Source organism: Lepisma saccharinum, chromosome 1 (assembly GCF_977018435.1).
Source record: "Lepisma saccharinum chromosome 1, izLepSacc3.1, whole genome shotgun sequence".
In the NCBI taxonomy this organism is placed as follows: Eukaryota; Metazoa; Arthropoda; class Insecta; order Zygentoma; family Lepismatidae; genus Lepisma; species Lepisma saccharinum.
Window position 1 is genome coordinate 205,820,537 of NC_139229.1, and position 23,054 is coordinate 205,843,590.

The window sequence follows — 23,054 nt, forward strand, 5'->3', positions numbered from 1 at the left end:
TTTAATTTCTATTCTTTTCCTACAAATTGCATTCTGTATTACTTTTTGTGAGAATAGAAGAGGTGGAACATTTATATTTGCAAATTTTACCTGTTGATTTTCACATAATAATTTCAAAAGTCATGTCTTCTAATAGGTATATACCATATATTCCACAAGCTTCACCAAAGTGTCCCTAACTGGATAGTATACAGTGGCATATTCGGAAAATTTGACCTGGTTTGCCGCAACAATTCTTATTTATTGGATATTAATTAGATAATAGAAATAAAACACCAATACAGACATGAAAGTAAAACAAAGTCAGAAGTCTGACAACTTCAAATTTTGCTGCAATTTCTATATATGTGTAAAAGTTGGTTTATCTGGTGAAATACATACGCCAATGATAGTATAGAACATATTTTATTACACAGCTACCTTATTTCAATCTCTAATGAATTAACATTTTTAGCATTTCAAAGAAAATTAATGTTGAGATTCTTTGTTGTTAAGAAAGAGGTATTTTTTTCACTTTGTATTGTCTTTCTATTAGTCCTTTGTATTTATACACTTTCACACTTACTTGGATCATAACTATTTTCAAGATGCTTGTTTAAACATACAACATATAGATTTCATTTACTTGCTTGTGCACTTTACTTAACATTGTATCTTTATTCTGATTTCTTAAAATGCTCGAATAAATAAGATACTAATTATTTCTTGGATATGCTGATATTTTTGTATTTACTTGTCTCTTAAATATTTTTAAAAAATTGAGGTACATACAAGAAGAATGATTTATTAACAATATAATGTACATTTGTTCCAGGTTCGGTCACTGTGCTTAGCACATGATAATTGTAGAGCAGTAATAGGTGGTGCAGATGGCCGTGTTTACATTTTCGATATGCATAGTGGAAGGTTAGCTCGCACCTTGCAAAGTCATCAACCAGCAGTTACTGGAGTCAAAGCTATAGATAAGGATGACTTTCTGTTAAGTGCAGGTATTGGAAGACAATATGCTATTTTTCTCTTTGAGTTTGTAAGATAATTAACAACTTAAGAGTTCTGTGAAAGTGTAAAATTGAAATTTCTATGGATAACTGAAAATTTTATCTGTTTGTAACATTGCATAACATTATATAAGCAGGGCAGGTGAAGGTTCACAGGAAGGGCTATTGGGGTGATTGTCTCTCCCATAGACCTACACAGAGTTTTTATCTGCTGGAAATTTCTACTGTTTTCAACTTTCTTCTACTGTGAACTATGAAACTTACTGAGACCCAACTGTAGCCATACTTTGTGGCTACTACACTTCAACAGTAGGGTTAATATACTGAAAACAATGTGATTTATAATGCATAATACTGGCTACAATATGTTATGCATAGATCCTTCAATTCTTCACACCATATTTCCAGTGATTTAGAAGATTTCAGCGCATGAAATTAATTGATTGATTTTTTTCGTCCATGAATTACATTGTTTGCATTTACATGCAGTGATATCGAACATGTCAATTTGTATTTACAGTATCTTAAACCTTGCAATATAATAGTACAATGAAATACAGAATATGTACACATGAAATATAGTAAAATACCGTGACATATAGGCTGTTATGCTGCAATGGAAATGTTACCAGTTTCCGTTTACAATACCGTGAGCATTAGAACAATAATATACTGTCAATACAGTACAATACAATGGAATATAATAAAATATCATGGAGTATAACAATAAAATACAATATATGTATACAGTGAAAAGTAAAAAAATGAAAAAAATAAAGAATATAAGAGAATAAAGAGATAGAAGGAAATTTTATTATTGCATGCTTAGATATTCATCAATTGAGTAAAAGCAATGTTCCATTAAATACTTGTATAATTGTCTCTTAAAAGCTTTGCAGGTTTCAATTGTTTTTATACGGTTTGGTAGGTTGTTATGCAAGAGAATCCCTGTGTACCTAGGTCATTTTTCATATAAAATTGTATTGTGTACAGGTATTAGTAAATTAATTTTATTTCTTGTGTTATAATTGTGTCTGTCATGGTGGCACCTAAATAATTCATGGAAGTTTGCTTTTACATAATAGAGCAGGTGAAAAATGTAATGAATTGTTAAGAATACTACTGAAGTCATGCATATCTTAATAAAAATAAGTGAATAGATTTTTTTTAAGGAACTCAACCTTAAAGGCAGCAACAGTTGGAATAATTGCTCCTATGAGGATTCTTTAAAATATGGAATTCCCATAGTTATGCATGTAAATTGTAAGTTAAAGCACTAGAAAGGGTTGTAGGACTATTATAATATAATTTTGGTTAATATGTAGTTTTGTATGAGATATTGTAAAGGTTTTATATCCATACATTAAAGTCATTTCAATTAACATGTGTATGTGATATTGTCAATTATAATATATTTGTTTCATATAGGTGGCAACAAAATAGTCTTTTGGAGTTTTCGTCAGGATGATACAGGCAAAATACATGTTCCAAATACGAAATCATCTCAGCAAAGCCACACAGGTGCAATCACATGTATTGATGTCTCACGTGATGGAACTTTGGCAGTTACAGGTAATTCTCAAAAAATTTGTAACAATACTTTGTAAGTTTAGATGAAATGGCAAATTTGACTCATGTGCTTTACATGGAATTATAAGGATACTTTCTTAATCTCAACCATAGTGGAGATGATGTAATCAGCATCACTCTCTGGCCATCTTTACCTCCAAGATGAGAGCATGATTTTCAGAACAGGGTTTTAGGGGCTTGATTGTATCAACTTATATTTAGTTGCATAATAATTAGAATGTGAAGACTCAGATTATGTAGGGACATTAACGGAAAAATTCCTGAGATCTCGCTCTGGATTTCAGACGCAGGTCTCAAATGTGATAATCCTACCAACTGCACTGTATTCTGGTCCTTTTATATATAGGGGAGGTAATGAATATATATCCTTGTCTTGCTATCTTTTTGTCTTATAAGCTTTCTATATTTAATAATTTGCAAAATGTACTTTATCCTCCATAGCTGAACAAAGGTAATTGAAAAATTATATTTTCATTTTCATACAAACATAAATTGGTTAGAACAAGAATGTTTCCTCAAACAGTGACGGTGCTGGGGGGGGGGCAGAAGGGGGTGAGAAAATATTGTAGGGGGCAGTTACCTTAAAATGCCCGAAAACACTACATACTATATATAATATACATAAATATATAATAATAATACTTATTATTATTATTATATTATTGTATGGTGTTTTGTGTTCGTCCTTTACTACCTGAATTTAGTTCTTGATTAGGAGTTTATCTCCATATGATTTGTTATAATAAAGGCATCCATTCTTTTTATATTCGTGGAAACTGCCATAAGTTGCATTGTTTTTAGTGACCTATTTCAGGTTTGAAAGACAGGTAGAATATGGTATAAAATAGTTTCCCCATTTATAATTGTATAATTCATCGTCTTGAGACGAAACTACTGATACATATATTTAAGTTCTAAGATAATTATATAAATGATATAAATGATGAAAAAAAAGTTTTGAAAAGTTTAATTAATTAAATAAACATGACGTTGGAAGAAATTAATTTTATTAAGTATTAGCACCAATGAAAGTCACTTGGTCTAGTGCAATTCTCCTGTAGGAGAATTCTGCTATGTGTGCTTTGGAGAACACATTGACCACCTTCGATACGTCCAAGACTTGACATTCCTTCTTCTCAATAGCAAGGACAGCCAAATCAGGCAGTTGGCATCCAGCAACCTGTTTGAAGCAAGGTTTTTTCGAAGGTTTCAAACACGAAAAGATTCTTTCACACGCTGCATTGGAAACTGGGATTGTTGCAGAGAATACAACTAGAGTGAGAACCTCATGAAATGCCAATTTATACTTTCCTAGGATTACTTTCATTCCATTTTCAGAGAAGAACTTAAAAAGAGTGTTAAATATGAATGGTTTTAAAACATCATGAGCATTCTGAGGACCACCTGTAGTAGGGGCAAATTATTCTAATAGTAGTTCATTAGTTGCAACACTAATTAGTGAAAACTTTCAAAGGTGATTCAAGAAAACCAACACTACATGTCAGTTTTTGTGGATGCATCGCAGTTTCTTACTATTCAGGGACTTGCTTTTCGAGATGATGTGTCTGAGGCAAGCCTTAACAAAGAGAATTTCTCAAGGTAATTTCAAAATGAGGTGATATTATTCGGAACTTGAACCTTAAAACTCAAAATTTGGTTCAAAACAAATTAATCTGCATAAAGTCTACACTTATTCTCAGCAAATAAGCCAGGAAGTGGAAGAGGCAAAAGTATTTGCACTGATGTCAGATTGTGAGAAAGAAATAGGACAGATATTTGTATCACAGGCAGGTAAGAGAACTCTATTTAGGATTTGCCGCCCTTCAATCATTGATGCAAATTCGCTCTTTGCACATATCAAAATCAAAGAACTTATTTCCATGAACTCCATAGATGCCTGTAATTGTGTAGCACAAACATATTTTGGACTGCTAGAGTGAGAGGTGCACCAGGGTCAGAATATTTCTTAAATTATGAGAAACTGTAAGATTTTTACTCCTGTGATATAATTTCCCTAAAAGGTCCAAAACACTTCAGCATTACGAAAATGGATCAAAAGTAGTCCTAGGAAAGTATAAATTGGCATTTCACGAGGTTCTCACTCTAGTTGTATTCTCTGCAACAATCCCAGTTTCCAATGCAGCGTGTGAAAGAATCTTTTCGTGTTTGAAACCTTCGTGCTCGAAACAGGATGCTGGATGCCAACTGCCTGATTTGGCTGTCCTTGCTATTGAGAAGAATAAATGTCAAGTGGCCACGGTGGCTCAGTCGGTAATGTGTCTGACTACCATGCTAAAGGTCCCGGGTTCGATCCCCGGCTGGTTCAAATCCGGGAACTTTTCTAACGATGGAAGCGGTCCCAGCACCCACCCAGCGTCGAATAACATGGGTACCTGGGGGAAACCCTGGGGGGTAAAAGCAGTCAGGGGTGTGATGCTGATCACATCACCCTCACTCACGACCGGATCAAGAAAGTGTGGGGCGTTACCCCCACACCCACTATATGCCTTCATGGCATGGTGCTATGCACAGGGGAGCACTTTACTTTACTTTTACTTTAAATGTCAAGTCTTGGACGTATCGAAGGTGGTCAATGTGTTCTCCAAAGCACACATAGCAGAATTCTCCTACAGGAGAATTGCATTATACCAAGTGACTTTCATTGTTTCTAATACTTAAAAAAATTAATTTCTTCCAATGTCATGTTTATTTTGCGAGAAAATTAAACTCTTCGAAACCTTCTTTGTCATTTATATAATTATCTTATAACTTGAATATTTATACCAGTAATTTTGTGGTCCTCAGAATGCTAGTGATGAACCATTCATATTTAACGCCCTTTTCCAGTTCTTCTCTGGTTACATCTTAGGTTAATCGCAATGATTACAGGACAGCGCTGGAATCTTGAACGAATGTCACACACACATATATATACTAAACCAAAATTAATTTTTGTTAGTCAAGTTGGTTTTATAAGCAGGAAAAGTGATATCATACAGAATACACCACTTAGACAATGTGAAAATCGTCATCCTCTTAGAAATTATCTCTCTCATTATTCGATATTTCATTAACTTTAGTTGAGGGGGCAGAAGGGGAGGGCAAAGAGTGTAACTCGGGGGGTACTCTATTGCCCCCCTCTAGCATCATCACTTCCCTCAAGTAGTGCATTGAATGTCTTTCTATACCAGATGCAGTGTTTTCTCCTCAATATGTTGCTTGTTGCATGCTGTATGCATTGGCCAGGGGCTGTATTTTTTTCTGAAAAAATATTGTTGATAATAATAATATTCTTGCAATATACTAGACTCATTCTCAGACTCTCATGCATCTAAACCTTAGTTTTTCTTGTATGTATGCATTGCTTGCATTGTAGAATTATTTTCCTGTAGTTTACGGTTATTACAAGCATAAGAAAACAGTTTTTCGTTGTGACGTTTCAGGAGAACACACGCTCCCTTCATCAGATATTTATTTTCATTTTGACAAAAGATACAGTTATAACAATGGTTAGCAATTTTTTAAACAAAAAGAATCAGTTATATAATGGATGTTGTCAATGTTACATTGTTGTAATATAGCAACTATATTTTTGGGATTCATAATTTTAAAAATAAAAAAATAATGTGATCAAAATTTTTTTATCTGAAATAAAAATAAAACAGACTGCTTCTTTTCACAGTTAAGTTGTTGTATTACAACAATGTAACATTGACAACATCCATTATATAACGGATTATTTTTGTTTAAAAAATTGCTAATCATTGTTATAGCTGTATCTTCAGTCAAAATGAAAATAAATGTCTGATGAAGGGAGCATGTGTTCTCCTGAAACGTCACAACGAAAAACTGTTTTCTTATGCTTGTAATAACTGTAAACTACAGGAAAATACATCTAAACCTTGTCATGGACTATCATATAGCATTAAAAATAATGAATTTTTAAAAAATTTTAACATAACCCTTCAAAGACTGTACTGCACATACTGGTTTGCATCTTCGTCCACCACTGGCCATATGTATTCATGACTTCATGAGTTACATTCAAGAATAAATAAGTACTGTACATATTTCTTTTCAATAATGCAATGTTGTCAGCTTACATTTATGTGTTTGGGTTGTGTACATATAAAAATTCATATCTGCAGGAGAAGATAAATACCTAGTAGTGCTATTTAATATTTCTGCTACAGGATCTATCGACTCCCTTGTTAATGTTTGGCAACTGAATTCCCATGAACTTCATTCCACACTTGAAGGACACACCGCACCAGTGACTTGTGTTGCGTTTGCTCCCAATGGACTGTTTGCAGTGTCTGGTTCAGAAGATCAAACAGCAAGAGTGTGGGGTCTCACACTTGGCCTTGTAGTTTCATCATTTAAGGTTAGTGCATGTGGCATAATAATTAGGGAACTCCTTGTGAGTGAGGAGGGAGGAGGGGCTTTTGAGGCTGAAGCCCTCCTCTCTCAGAGCAGCTATGGCACCAGAGAGGCAGGGAGAGGAACTAACACTACAATAAAATGCATATTTTGTCTAAAAGATGATTTATTTATCTACTTTATTTTTTTTCCCTGGAGACCTGTTGACCAGGGAAGTGTTGCCCCTGTCCAGCATTCTCACTATACCAGAGTATAAAAGAAGTGTGTTTACTATGCTTTAAACAGTTAAAAAAATGTAACTAAGGGAGAGAAACTGTGACTGTGGTCACCCCCATGTGCTGAAATTTAGATGGTGTGAATGACTAGAAAATGGTAAATGATGAGATGAAGTATTAAACTTATATTGTTGTCAGTTAGAAAAGAAATAGACTTGGTAAAAAATGTAACTACTGTAGTAAACCTTTAAATGTAGTACAAAAATAGAAAGTAGTGTTTTTCTGAGTTCAAAACAAAGAATGCTGGATGGAGGCCATGGTGTGATGCACTACTTTCACCACTAGTTTTTATGGCACTGACAGGCATGTCTTCATTGTATTAAAGCAATTGTTTTCTTTGTCATGAATGGTTCGGAAAGGTGATATTATCGGTATATAATTAATCGAAGGTGCTGTGACTGAAATGAAATTATACTTGTATGAAGTATGTAATTTTCAAGACATTCAATGAGGGCTGTATCACCCAACCCCACTGGTCTTCCATTTCTGATGACATTTTTGGTCTGCCTTAGAATGGATAAACATTAGTTAATCCATTTCCAGGTCTTATATCCTGTTAATATGGAGAAATTAGCAACTTCGGATTTTCATGTTCAATTTTCATTTTTTTTTCCCTTCTGTATTTTATTTAATATTTTACCCAGGTTCTCATTAAAATCTAAGTCATGACATATTACATTTGTAATTTAATAAATATGGTTACAATAATAACTATTTTACATTAGAAATTGTTTTATGTTTTAAATTAAAAACACTGGGAAACAGAAGCAAACATATTTATGTAGAAATTTAAGTGAACAATAATATATGCTTGACCAAGATTCAAATCCAGAATACAATGCCATTGCTCTATCATCTGACTACTGAGCCAACCCTGCATTCATCTGATTTCTTGCTTCTGTTGTTTCACTGCATTTTTTTTCTGTATAGTACATACATACATAACCTGAATGTAAGGTAAAATACAGCTCCCAGGTGGGAAATATTTGGCACCGTGCTGACACCCAGTGCCCATTGGGTATTGCAAAAATCGGGCAAGAACATTATTAGTTCAATAGATCAGTTGGTAGAGCAATGGCCAGTGTGCCAGAAACCTGGGTTTGATTATTGGTAAAATTTCTATGGGACATCCTATGTGTGTGTCTAAATGAAAGTAAACATATATATGATTACAAATAGTAGTGGTGCCAAATATAATAATATTGTGCTGCAAATTACAAACAAAGCCTGAAGCAATCTCCAGGTTAAATTCATGCTAATCATAGATCAGCATCTTCTTCATTGGCAAATTACTCCTGCTTTGAAACTGTTTCCTTGGTTGTTGCAGGGCCACCAAGCCACTGTAACAGCAGTAAGTGTCATGTTGGACAGCAGACGAGTTCTATCCAGTGATCGGCAAGGTATGCTCATTGTTTGGCATGCAGACAATGGAATGGTTCTACTGTCTTGTGTTGGTCCAGGAAAATGTCTTGCTGTAACAAACAACATGAAGTATTCAGTTTGTGGAAATGGAGATAACAGGTGAATATGATGACATTCTTTTGACCCTTTTTTGCACTAATTTTCATAATTATATATTTGTGGGAACAGGTGCTAATCTCTTCACAGACTAGGCTCTATCAATACATTTTTATTTCACTAGTTGGGAGACATGCTATTTTTCTATTGCATTCTGTGAAAGTAATTATTATAGTTGTGCCCCATGTAAAGACTACTTATTTTTAATGTCTTTCCTTTGTTCTTTATTATATATTTTTTATATTAAAATTCACATTGTTTTACTTGTCACTCTTAGTTTCATACATAATTTTTTGAATGCAATTGTATGATATAATGTATCTGTTTCCTTGGATATAGTACACTGAAGAACATTATTTACTGATTTATTTACTCCTAGTTATTATTTCTACTTGTTTTCCATAGCAAAGTTAAAGTTGTAAGGTCTTTTTCTATCAGTTAACCAGTTTAATTATAAGAATACCGACTTAATTATATTTCTATAAAAATTTACATCTTAAATATTGAATGAACTCTTTACCTAATTGTTTGAAGATAAGATGCCAAATATTAGTAAATAGCAAATTATTAAGTTTACCATTACACAAAAGATTTAACAGAAACTATTGTCAGTTTCTCTACGTGATCAAATATTTCTCTATTACATAATTTGACAAATGTATTCTCCTTTTCATTTGCAGCTTAAGGATTTGGACATTAAGCAGAGAAGATGAGAAGTACACAGTGTCACACAGTGAGGAAATAACATGTTTTGTGCTTAGTGTAGATTCACAATATGTAATTACAGGATCAAAGGATATGTCCCTCAAAGTTTGGCAGGTCGTTGGTGGAAAATTAGCTCAGGTAAGCTTCTTTGAGTTTGTTTAATTATGAATGAGTGATAACTGCATTGCAACAGGGCTTACCGTGTGCATGTATTCATGTGTACATGTAGGTTTTTGTGGCATCCCCGATGGTGTAATGGTAACATCATGTCCTTGGAATCAAGGGATCCAGTTTAAATACCCAGTGAAGGAATATTGCACAGTGGTTCGGATCCCACTTTAAACTGTAGGTCCATTCCAATTATCCTTTCTGTGGATAAAATGGGCTTAAAAACAACTCAAACCAATGTAGATTTTTGCATTGGATAGTGGAAGGAAACTTGACAGAAACATTTCAACTCTTTATGTGACCATTTCAAGTATCATATATAGCTGATGTTGGTGCTGATGTTCAGTATTTGCAACTTTTACATAAAGAATTAATAGCATAAAATGTCCTCAAATACAATAAGTGTGTAGATTTTGATAAAAATAAGCACCTATCTTAGAAACAAATAACTTTTTGAATATGGCGTTATAACAATCAATTTTATATTTTCCTTTTTGAAAAGGGGGAAGTAAGTTGAAGAATGTAGATCAGAACTTTAGACTTTATGGGGTACTAGTATATCCTCATTGTTATTTAAGAAATTTCTTATAGTATGTATAAATTGTCTTTTTTAAGTAAGTTTTGCATTATATAGCTATTGAATTCTGTGGTATTTCTCTTTCTCTCTTACATTTTGACATTAACATGGCTAACAATGTGAATATTCGGATGCTCATTGTGTATTCTGGGAATTATTGGCACCAAGAATTTATTGTCAATTCTTCATAAATATTGTTTATGAAAATGAAAGTAATTAACTCTGTTTATGTTGTTAAAAAATATTGTACAGAAAGCCATGCCCATCATTGAGACGTTTTTCCTCCCTAACAAAGAAAACTGATCTATTTTGAAATTATTTCTCTATTGTTGAGATGCCAGAAATGCAGCAAACATCGAAATGCCATCACATATAACACATTTGATATTTCATATTAAATTTGTGAATTTGTGTAATTGATCATTATTGTTGGAATATTATTAAACCATGTGCATTTCAGTTTTCAATATATATGAGGTGTGACTAGAAAAAAACCGGACTGTTGCTACAAAATCTTTTATTGGTTATATTGTACAATACGTACATTATCTCCTTCAAGGTACTCCCCTGAACTATTGATACACCACTCCATACAAATCTTCCATTTATGGAAGCAGTGCTGGAAATCATTTTCTGAAACCATGTTCATGACCTCCGTCGCTTTTGTTTCCACACATTCTACGGTCGTAAATCTGGTTCCTTTCAGTGCTGATTTGACCTTTGGGAATAAAAAAAAAGTCACATGGAGTGATATCCATCGAATAGGGTAGCTGTTCTAACACTGGAATCCCATGCTTGGCCAAAAAAGCCTTGACTGACAATGCCGTGTGGACAGGAGCATTGTGCTGATGAAGAATCCATGACTTGCTTTTCCACAAATCAGGTCGTCGTCTTCTTACTCGCTCACAAAGGGTCGTCAGCAACGTAATGTAATAATGTTGGTTGTTTTGCAATAGCTCGAATACTCAAGTGATGATCTTTTCGAATCAATTCACTGACATTTGCAATGTTTGATTCAGTTTTTGACGTGCAAGGCCATCCAGGACGCGAGTCATCCGCGATCACTTCTCGTCTCTCTTTAAACCTTTGAAACCACTCAAACACTTGCATGTGTGATGAACACTCATCTCCGTATACTTCATTCAACAAACCATAAATTTCTGTGGCGGATTATCCAAGTTTCATAAGAAACTTCAAATTGATATGCTGTTCCACTTTCTAACTAACTAACTCTCTAGCCTTCTTAAACCCGAAGGTTCATGCCTGCAGCAACACAGGCCTTCATCTTTCCCTATCTTGAACAAGTTCTATATACTCTTTAACATCCCTACCGATTTCCCTTAGGTCCATCTCAACGTTGTCCCTTCATCTTCGTCTTGGCCTTCCTACAGGTCTCTTACCATCTTCCACTTTCACACTTAACATTTTTCCGATGGAGCATAGATGTACAGTTCACTTCGTCTACAAGCTACAGAGGAACTGAGAGCCTCGCACCCTGGGAAATCACACAGTCGATAGGCAGGATATCACGTTATACACTAATGCACCGCTTGACCTTGATGTGCTTGTCGTTTGTCGACAGAAACAACAATCCGTTTCTTTTTTTCTAGCCACACCTCGTAGGTATATACATATTAATCTGCACCATAAATATTATAGTTTAAGAATTGTAATAAAATTTAGTTACAACAATTCAAACAAAATGTGAAAAAAGAGAAGAGAAAGAAACTGAAAGTGGAGGGTGAGGAGACAATGCAAAATGCAGCGTTTGGCCTCAAATATGACTGCAAGATGAGGGAAAGATATTATTATGATCATGGTTATGAGATGACAATGATCGCATCTGACAGGGGTTGAACTTATATATATATCTTGGTAATATTTGATGAAAATACAGATAAGGTATTATTTAAAAAACAAAATAAAAAATACTCATGAAATTTCTGAAACATTTATCCTGAAATACCTAGTTTTATTTGACTTGCATCTCATCACTAGACTAACTATCATGCTTAGACTAACTCATCTAAACAGAGTTTCTCAAAACTTCACCTTTCCCAACTATGATATAATCAGACATGATCTTACTCACTCCAAAAAATTAGAAAATATTATTCCTTTTAGGTTCTAGTTGGACATTCGGACCAAGTCACCTGTGTGGCTGTTTCAATCATGAACAAATCTCTTGTTGTCTCAGGATCTCGTGATGCAAATCTTATTGTCTGGGACATCAACACAGGAAATGACATCCATGTGCTCACAGGACATCTCAGTTATGTTACATGTGTGAAAGTAGCTGGTGATGGTAGCATAGCTGTCTCAGGTAAATAATCAGAATGCAAAGAGAAAGTGGTTGTGTTTGTACAAGAGAAATGCATAAATTTGCACTTTCTTTTTAGATATGGTGACCATAATATTTTGAACCAAAAACGTGACATCGCAAGGAGGCCAGTTTACCCCCTCCCGAAAAAAATGGTTAGACCTAATTTTAAAATTATTGTTATTATTAACAGCTTGAACTGTCTCCAAAATTTTGACTTGATCTTGAAGCTAACTCCTAGACAAATAGTGTTTTTTATACAATATCGGCGATATGTCTGGGATATGCCTCTGAAACAGGACTGTCCCGGTCAAAACAGGATGTATGAGAGATATAAACAGTGGTGGTTTGTGAGGTTTGCAAGAGGTAGGGCACAATCAAAATATGGGCTAAATATTATAAAATATGTTTCCTGAAAACAGACAAAATCATAGCTAAAAGTTCATTTTGAATTATCTTTCATGTACCTTTGAAGTCACTTCAACCACTTTCTACATGGTCTTTCAAAACAAAATCGAGGGTCGCGGTGCAATTAATGAGTCCTCTGTTTAGTCATGACCACGCAAAGCACATTCAAATTCCTCACAAAATTTAATCATATCAATAATATGTGACAAAAAATATATATTTTTGTACACAAGCTCATTATGTCTTATCACAGAAACGATCATACAGTTGCACTTTGATATCTGTTTTCCCCAAGAGAGCGAGACTCACATCAATGTCCAAGTCATCGTTGCCAATTATAATCAAGGGGTTCCGGGTTCAACACCCAGTAGATGCACATAGTGGTTTGGATCCACTTTAAACTGTAGGTCCAGTCTCGATTATCCTTACTGTGCATAAAGTGGACTTCAAGCAACAATTCAATTATTACCCAACTTCTAGTCCATGTGTTTTTTCCTTTGAATAAAATGCACGGAAAACAAAAAAGGGAATTAGCTGGAGGACACCCCCACATCCATACCCACTTTTCATACATATTTTTATTAAATGTTCTGTTGTGTTCTGTTTGATTTAGGAAAAGCTTCGGTCTTGAGGGCCTAATTCTTTGACCAACAATCGGTCTTGGTGATTTAAAATTTTACTTTATAAGTATCTCACCTGATTCATTTTGCTTTATTTTCACACTCATGGTAACACTTCAGTAAGTAACTCACTAAATCACAACAATTTACAAAAACTTTTCAAAGTACATCGAACCTCGACAACAGACGTCCCACGGTTCTACCTCCTTCTTCCAAAGTTTCCTCCCATCCCCTTTGTTAGGTAAGATAAGGGATAGCACCATTAAGCCTTGTTTCCATGATTATGAAAAACTAAATATGCTGACCAAGGCAGTAATTTATTTTATTAAAAACATAAACTAAACGTAACGTTTCAACCTTCTAGCAAGGTCTTCTTCAGACTCTGTATCAAGTACTTTTGTACGTTACGTTTAGTTTATGTTTTTAATAAAATAAATTACTGCCTTGGTCAGCATATTTAGTTTTTCAAGATAAGGGAATGAACCCAGCCACCATCTAGTGGGAAACCTAAAAACAGTGCCCCAAGTGTTGGGTCCTGGGTCTCAGAGATATTCTGACCATTCGAAATGAAAACACCCATATCCCTCCCGACCTCTCCCACAGCTCAGAACGTAGGGATGATGTTAAAACAGTGAGGCAGGAAGTCCACAGCCAAAATGTGACCCTTGCTATGTTGCCAAGATTCATCCAACCCATTGTAGCTGTCTTCGCTCCGATGAAAACTCCGTGTGGCAAAGCGAATAAAATACAAGCATTGCAAACACGCGTAAATTGTTATTTTTTAATACATAATGGGTGGAGGAGCACGTGACCATGTGACCTAAGGATAGAACCAGACCTGGATATAAATATATATTATGTATAGCTATTATTAATAACAATCACCCTAGACATAAATAAAACATTAAAATAATATACAAACTACACATTTGTTTCATCATGCAAATATCTTTCTTGAACATACACTGTTCTGCAGTTGGCTCATCTCACATTTCATGAATTGTTATTGCATTTTGCATGACATGTAACACTGACAGTGACAATTTCACACAAGTGAAATGTGAAAATTCAGATGAAACCAGGGCTTGTTATGTAGTTCAATTGTTAGAGAAATGACGTACGCCAGAGACCTGGGTTAGAGTCCTAGTTGATGCTGCATATTTCGCTTAAATTGTGCCAAATTGTGCCTGTGTGTGCCAAAGTACAAGGTAATATATAGTGTCATACTGGGAGAGGCCAAGTACTATTGATGTCATTACTGTTGCAATAGAGACAATTCCACACAGACAAAACAGTGAAAAGTTAAAAATTAAGTGAAACCAAGGCTGGCTTGGTATTCTGTTGAAGAGATCACAAATTATGCCAGAGACCCAGTTTTGAGTCCTGGTTGAGCCTGTCACTTAAATGTTCTAAACCATAAAATAATATTACATATATTAGTGTCATTTTCTCATCTACAGACAATTATTTTTTATACATCCAGGATTAAAATATAATATAATTTAATTTGTAGTATGGGGGAGGAGGAGAATTTGCAGAAACAATTTATCAGTTATGTATTTATACACAAGGGAGACTGTAGAACAAAATCCTTGAAATCACTGGCATATGCAAGTGAAGCTGAGGTGTCTATAGCTCCCTTGCACAAAGGGAGAAAAATTTAAAAATTCGAATGAAATCATTAAATAACTTGAAATGAAAGCAGTAAATGAAAACCCTTTCACTTAAAAAGAACATTGGTTACAATTCTTTGTCTTTCTCAAACTTTTAAAATCAAGTTTAAAAATGTTAATTACAAAATATTTCAGTGTATATTCCACTCCAGCCCTTCACAAAAAATCCTGCATACACTAGTGCTTGCATTACAATTGTATGCATTTGCCTATTCTGTGATTTTTTTCAATTTATTTATTAATATAGTACTCTTTCCCTATGTCTAGGGAAAAAACCGCTTCTGAAAATATTGATAAGTATGCCTATAATGTTAAAACCTGAAAGATAATTGCATCGTGACAAAGTTTACATTCAACATTTTGATGGAAATGTTGGTGTTACAGAATTAATGTGACTATTATGGGGGACAAAACCTATCCTGAAAAGGCTGAAAATTTACAGCCAGAGATACTTGGATCTAGTGCATTCGAATCCTCCTTCTCTTCAGTAATTTTCCCTCTGGTCCTACCGCCTTCTCATCCAAATAGCCCGTGTGATAAATATTCAGATAACACAGATAAATATTTTAACAATTTGGTTAAGTCCAAATAGAAGAATAACAACACACTTAGCAGGACCAGCAAAGGAGAGCTCACTTAACAGTACTTCATCTACTATTGTGTCCCCAAAACAAATTCTCTCTTCTTATGTTAAGTATATTTAATAGTAATCGATAATAGTATATGTAAGCACAGTTCAAAGTCTTCATCTGTAGCAGATATTATCATGCATGCACACAACAGAAACATGATGAACAGACAAAATACACTGCAATACTCACAGCATATTTCTTTACCCAAATCATGCATTATGCTCATTGCAAACACCCTCTAGCTAATAAACTGTTCACAAACTATTCTCTGGTATAGTAACATTGAAACATTTACATTCAAGTGGCAGCACCAATCCCCCCCCCCCACACACACACACACGTGTATGAAATGCAGTGATATTTCTTTAAAAGTAATTCATGGTAGTAAGAAACAATAACCAGCATATAACATACATATATATGCTAATAATATCATCAGAAGTACACCAATGCATGTTACTGTCCTGTATTCAGAAAACTTAAGTTTTTATTACATTGTGTTCTTCAGGTAACTTTCATGTATGGATCTATTTTTATTTTCTGTATTTTACATCATTTTTCTAACTTTGAGATAAACTGATGAACAATGAACAAAGAGTTAGGACCTGGGATCTATAGTGACACTATAGTGACCACTCTGCCATAGAGGCTATGCCCCATGACAGATCAAGTTTCCAGCAGGTTCTATTGTATTAATCCAAGCGAGAATGGCACTCAGCATCTCCCGTTCCAGTCTTGCCTCAATTACCGAGCTGTTCATATCACAGACAGCGAGAAAATCGGCAGTATTGCAGTGGAACTATATTCTGCATGCACGCTTGGGTCTATGTGTGTGAAAAGTTGCTGCAAACTTAACCTGTCACGAAGCTTAGCTATATTAGATCTCAAATATGATTTCATGAATTTATCGTGTTGAAGAAGCATTTGGAAATTTTGAGCAGAAATTCAAATTGTGGGAACTAACATACTAGGCCAAATCAAAAAGTAAGTTACATCCCCTTTGTATAAAACAAACAAGACACATTAGAAAGAAAATAATTATTGGAGAAAAATGTATGAACATTTTTGGGCTCATCGGTTAACAATCGCGGCACCCAGTGAGAACACAGTTTACTATACACCGAACTGGTCATGAATCAGCATAGACACACTAGCATAGGATATGTTCAGTTCACTTCCAATCTCCCTCAATTTTCACATGTGGGTTGGCAAGGATGATTGCATTAACACGCTTCATTTTGTCAATAGTGTTCACAGTTGCAGACTTCTAAACACACTGTTCGTCGTTGAACATCTGGCATCATTTTCTGATCATGACATTGCATTCTCACCATACACCTCGACAATTTGGCGATGGATTTAACTCTGATTATGCCTTTGTGTTCACAAAATTAGACGACTGAGCACAACTCAATGTTGGATGCCACCTCAGTACGACACGCCATACTGACACGGTGACTACTCTCATATTAAAGCAGCTGCAGCATGGCTGCTTCGGGTATGGAGAGAATACATTCTGGGCAGTGCTGCCACCAAGCATGATTTTATTTTCTCTCTTTTAGTACAGGAACAAGGCTCGGGTGTAACTTACTTTTTGATTCGCCCACGTATTTACATATACACATATCAATTTACAATTACATTGTATTCCTATTTGTAGTAATAAAGAACAAAATAATTTTATTGTTTCTTTTGTGGATTGTTATCAATGAACAACGAACAGTGATGATATTTCTTTTCCTGATTTCTGATTCCTAGGTTCAGAGGACAGGTGTATAATTGTTTGGGACATAAAGACTGGACTTCCCAGATCCTGTCTTCAGCTTCACATTCCAATAATCAACCTAGATATGTCTACAGATGCATCCCGCATAGCTGTTCACTTGTTTGAAAACAAATTCCTTCCAATCATTTGTTTGCACAATACACCTGCAACCTATGTGAAAATGCCAACCTATGTTCAGCCAAGCAAAGAAATTGAAGGTAAGCAATATTTTGAAATTGTTTAGGAAAAAGGTTTTAATTCAAATACAAGACAAAACTATACAGTATAATATTTTTGAATGTATGAATTTATGACATAGTGTGCTATGTTCACAAGTAAAAAATTGGTTGGAATTTAGATGTATATGCATCATATTCAAATTTCAATGCATGGCTGGTATCATAATAACGACTGCACCATATGACTGTAATTAACACACAATTTCTCCAAAACCAAATATGATATTTCAGTTCTGTCGCTGTTGAAACTTTATATACATATATACTCATATTGAGAAACAAAACGTTCATTGTTAGTATTTTAAACAAGGGCTATTTAAAGTAAATATTTCAAAGAAAAATATGTAATGTTATTAAAAACTTAAAATGGGAATGGGTTATTGCTTTTAAACCAGTATTTTTTCTGATATGTTTTACTTTTACATATAATAAAGACAAAAATATAAAAAAAATATTTAAGATGGACTTATTGTTTTCAAGTACAATATTCCTGATGTAGATAATTTTTTTTTTTAAATTTTAATTTTGAGTTTGTTTAAAGTCCACTTTTGTCCATAGATAGGCTAATTGAGACTAGACTCAAAGTTTAAAGTGGGATCTGAACCACTATATCTGCCTCCACCAGGTATCAAACCTGGGATTTCTTGATTACAAGGCAATGGCATTACCACTACACCACCAAGGAAGCCCTTATGTAGATATTGTATTCAAATTTATTTTCTTGAAAGTTTTGTTAATGTCAACTGTAGCAACTGAAAATACATTGACCTGTACTTATTTCATTACCCATTCAGATAAAGACAATCACACCTTTCTACGACAAATAGTTCTGCAATGATTTATTTTCTACATCACAGCACATTTGAAAAGCATGAACCTAAAAGGCCTTCTCCATAGTAGTTTACAGGCAGGAGAGACTATAGCACACTAATATACACTTTTATAATTGCAACTAGAAATTATAGTTCATATAGGATATGCAACATATGTGATTACTCATCAGCAATTTGACTGTATTCAAGGAATACCATAAACCTTCCTTCAAACTTAATTTACAATGAAAAGAAATATATTTTAATTGTCTGTATAGTTAATATTTCTAACATGTAAATCTGCAGGAATATGAATGCAGATAAAAGGTGAATGGATTTCTTTAGAAATATCCTGTATGTTTTCCACATATACTCTTGTACTGAATCACTTGTAATTTCCATTTTTAATAGCATGAATCTGACCACATGAAAGTTTTTGTTTCTGCACAAATTCCACGAAACATACAATGAAAACAGGGCAAAGTAATATACATTAATGTGCATGTTTTATTTCTTTATTTATTTTGCCATATGAGTATAAAGCATTGTTAATTTGTGCTCCTTTATTTGTCTCCCTAAGATCTTCGCCCATCAGCTCCAAAGAGACCAATGAGACGTTTGCTCAAGAAAGAGATTTCACTCGACACCTACACCTGGCAAAAGAAATATGGCCATTTGACATCATCGATCATGGTTGCCGCCATAGATGAAAGGCTCAAAAGAAGATTTTCAGTTTCCACGAGCATGGAAGAAATCTCTAAACTTCCACCTAAAGGAAGCATGGGTTCGCAGGTAACAGCCAAAATAATTAGCAGACATAGTGTTAAGAAATTTGTCAATTGTGTGTCATAAGAAGGGTGCCTACTTCATGTAATATTTACTTACAATTGCATCCTGAAAACCAAGAAGAAAATTTCTAAATTACAAAATAGGAATATGGAGGTTCATTATGCTTTAAGAGCAAGAAATAGCGGTGGTAACTGCCCCAATCCATCCCACTCTTTGCAACTTTTTGCTCCTGTATTATGCTAAACCTTATTTACCAAGGGAAAGTAAACTGTCCTTGTCCCCCAGTTTTGCAACCCACTGGCAAGAAATGTTATGATATTCTAAGTAGCATTAATAAGATTTGAATTTTTCAGGAAGTTGGAAAGAAGCAGAGTGACATGTAGAAAATGTTCACCACCTAGATAAAGTTTATGTATTTAGTATTGTTAAAATGTAGAAAGTTGTCATTTTGTAAGTTTATTCATAATTGGGAAAAGAGAGACGCGGTAGTATATAAATACGGAGAAACTAGTACTCACTTTATCCACTTTTTTTCACGAATAAAGTCAGTACTAGTTATTCCGTATTTATTGTAAGTTTAGTTATTTTCTACACTTTCGTCCAGTGTTCAGGTCATTATGAGTTTTGATTCAGTTCTACAACTGTCAACAACTTATGAAAGTGTAGACTTTGGCAAAGATAATTAACCAATCAACTAGAAGGAGGAACTCCTTCATCTGCCTTCTCAAGTGCTTGGCTGTCACAAGAGAAATGGAAGATTTCTATTTCCCCCACCCCCTCACCTCCAATCTGATAGCTGCTGCAAAGCTGGAAATGCTGTGGTTTCAGGTAGTCTGCCTATCAGCACTGAAACTGATAGAATATTAATTTTCCCTCCTTTCCCTTTCATTTCGTCTGAGAATAGTATTTGCAACACAAATTTCACACATTACATTTATGTGTAATAACATCATATGACTTAAAGTTTTACTATTTATGAAATGGGAAAGTGCACATTGCTGAAAAAAATCCTTTCAGTAAGGAATGTGTAATACATAAATTACAAACAAAAACCTTTCTCTTTTTGTTTTAGTAGTATTGTCTTTAATCTCATGCTTGCAAGTACAAGAGCTAATCAATACATTTTCATAAGCATAACAATCAGAAATATATATGTGTGTGAGAGAGAGAGAGAGAGATTGAGAGAGATCTGCATTGAAATAATGATTCAGTGAAAAAGTACACATCTCAAAATAGACAATACTACGCAAATGACATAAAACCTCTTTATCACTTTTTCTTGCAGTGCTCATTTGCATTTTTTACCATTTCACATAAATCTTCTGGTTTTCGAAATTTAATCGTGTTGATAGAAATGGCTGAAAAACTCATGGAAGTGCAAATTTTTAATTAAGAAAAAAAATGTGTGTATGCATGTGTATGTTTGCATATCTAGCTGCTGAAAAATATTTTGAATGCCATTATGAGCAGGAAAATAGAGTAAAGTAATTATAATGACTTATTTCTTCAAGAAACTTAAGTCCAAATGGGGGATTCTGGCACCCATTACTGTGTGTTTGTGTGCAATTGTAGCAAATGTGTGAAGAAAATGAAGAGTTAGTTACGTGCAACATTACAGGATTTTCAGTCATCCAAAGTATATGCCTATAGTTTGTATTTGGTTATTTAGCATCTCTTTTCTGTTTCATTGCAATGGTGAGGATTAATCTTTTATATCTACTGTAACTTTAGGTGAAAATCATGTGCAATTTTTTAAGTGAAACTTAATAGAGGATTCAGTTATTTGCAGACATGGAAATAAACATAATATGGCATGAAACTCGAATTTTATTATTACTAAGTTTTTTGTTTTTTCTTCATATTGAAGCAATGCTGCATTTGTGTGTAAGGAGGGGGAGGCAATGTATAATGCTTTAAATATTTAGCTGGCATCAGTTGCTACCCCAAGTGCCAAAGTCATTGTATATCACTATAACTAACTATATTATAAAGTTTTTACATTTTATATTATATTATACTATTTTCCTTTATTTCCACATTTCTAAATATAAATTAATTTATTGTAATAGGGAATTGGCCCTGAGCAAGCTGCATTGGCACAATCCCAACATTTTGAACATCTAGAAGCTCTGTGGAATCGCCGATCTCCACCTCGACGACGTCATAATCAAGTAAGTACTTGTCCTACCCTCTTTAAATTCCCTAGTGAAAGCATTAGCTATTGTTATTTTAATGTCAAGAAAGCAATCAAAAAGTTTATTAACTTGAAAACAGGACAATTCAGAGAAGTAGTGTGTTCATGATGTGTTATGGCAATATTTGTGATTGCTGAAAAGTTGATTTCATACAAAGGCCCAAAGTTACAATTGATCCTCACATAAGAAAATGATTAAAAATTTTGTTCTTGGTGTGAACATAATAAATTCAATTCAATATCAATATCTCTTAGAGATCTAGCCATTTGTTGCTTGTTCAGTATTCTTGGAGGAATTTAAGAAAAAAAATGAAGATCAATGATACTAAACTCCAGTCTAGAAAGGCAGAAATGAGCAACAGTGGAAGATGTTTCATCAAATCTTTGCAAGCAAACTTTCTTCCTTTCTATCTATCTTGGTTGTTTCACATTGCATTTCTTGAAGTAATTCCAATGATGAGGATGAATGATGAACTGTTGAAAAATATGAAGGAACAAACTCTTAACCAAGGCCTGAACTTGGGATCTCTGCCAATTTAATAATGAAATTGTATCAAATAATTAATAATAATGCATTGAAGATAAATTTGAAGTTGAGAAGTTGAAGATTAGTGTGTGTTAAGGAAAAGTGACTCCTCACAGAAATTCATGGACACACATCATGCCATTTGGAAACAATGGGAATCCATGCATCTTAACACTCTTTATGTGCTTGTAGAAGGGTGCACTGCACATCATAAAATAGCTAGTTGCTAGTGTTGAGATATGTTTTTGAAAATATCTTGGAAATCCTCTACAGATTTTCTTCTCTCTTTCTGGATGTGAATAAGCCAAACATAAATCAATTATTCATAAAAGATTACTTTGTTACTAGTATATGTAAATTTGATGTTGTCTTACTCTGTGGATTCTGTTATATCCAGTTGAATTGTTATTTTAAATCCACTTTATGCACAGATAGTAAAAAAGTAAAGTAAAGTGCTACCCTGTGCATAGCAACATGCCATGAAGGCATATAGTGGGTGTGGGGGTAATGCCCCACACTGTCTTGATCCGGTCGTGAGTGGGGGTGATGTGATCAGCATCATGCCCCTAACTGCCTTTACCCCACCAGTGTTTCCCCCAGGTACCCATGTCATTCGACGCTGGGTGGACACCGGGTTTGATTTGATTTGATTAGGATTTGAACTGGCAAGGGATCGAACCTGGTACCTTTAGCATGGTAGTCAGACGTATTACCGACTGAGCCACCGCGGCTACTTTTATGCACAGATAGTGTAATCGGAACTGAACCTACAGTTCAAACTGGTATCTGAACCACTGTGCAATGTGCCTCCATAGGATATCGAACCTAGGACCCCTTGCAATTTGGAGCATATACTGCATATCCC

The 23,054-nt window shown here is 34.4% G+C and overlaps 1 protein-coding gene across 3 annotated transcripts in view; it reads left to right on the forward strand.

Annotated features, from left to right (window-relative positions):
• LOC145978414 (NACHT domain- and WD repeat-containing protein 1) overlaps positions 1–23,054 on the forward strand; it is a 583,318-nt gene that overhangs the window by 555,888 nt on the left and 4,376 nt on the right. For all 3 annotated transcript variants that reach the window (XM_083111046.1, XM_083111037.1, XM_083111043.1), the window contains 9 exons: positions 815–989; positions 2,427–2,570; positions 6,782–6,972; positions 8,571–8,764; positions 9,442–9,604; positions 12,336–12,534; positions 17,623–17,847; positions 19,261–19,472; positions 21,539–21,640. In XM_083111046.1, coding sequence (XP_082967172.1) covers positions 815–989; positions 2,427–2,570; positions 6,782–6,972; positions 8,571–8,764; positions 9,442–9,604; positions 12,336–12,534; positions 17,623–17,847; positions 19,261–19,472; positions 21,539–21,640 — 1,605 coding nt within the window. The remainder of the gene's footprint in view (positions 1–814; positions 990–2,426; positions 2,571–6,781; positions 6,973–8,570; positions 8,765–9,441; positions 9,605–12,335; positions 12,535–17,622; positions 17,848–19,260; positions 19,473–21,538; positions 21,641–23,054) is intronic.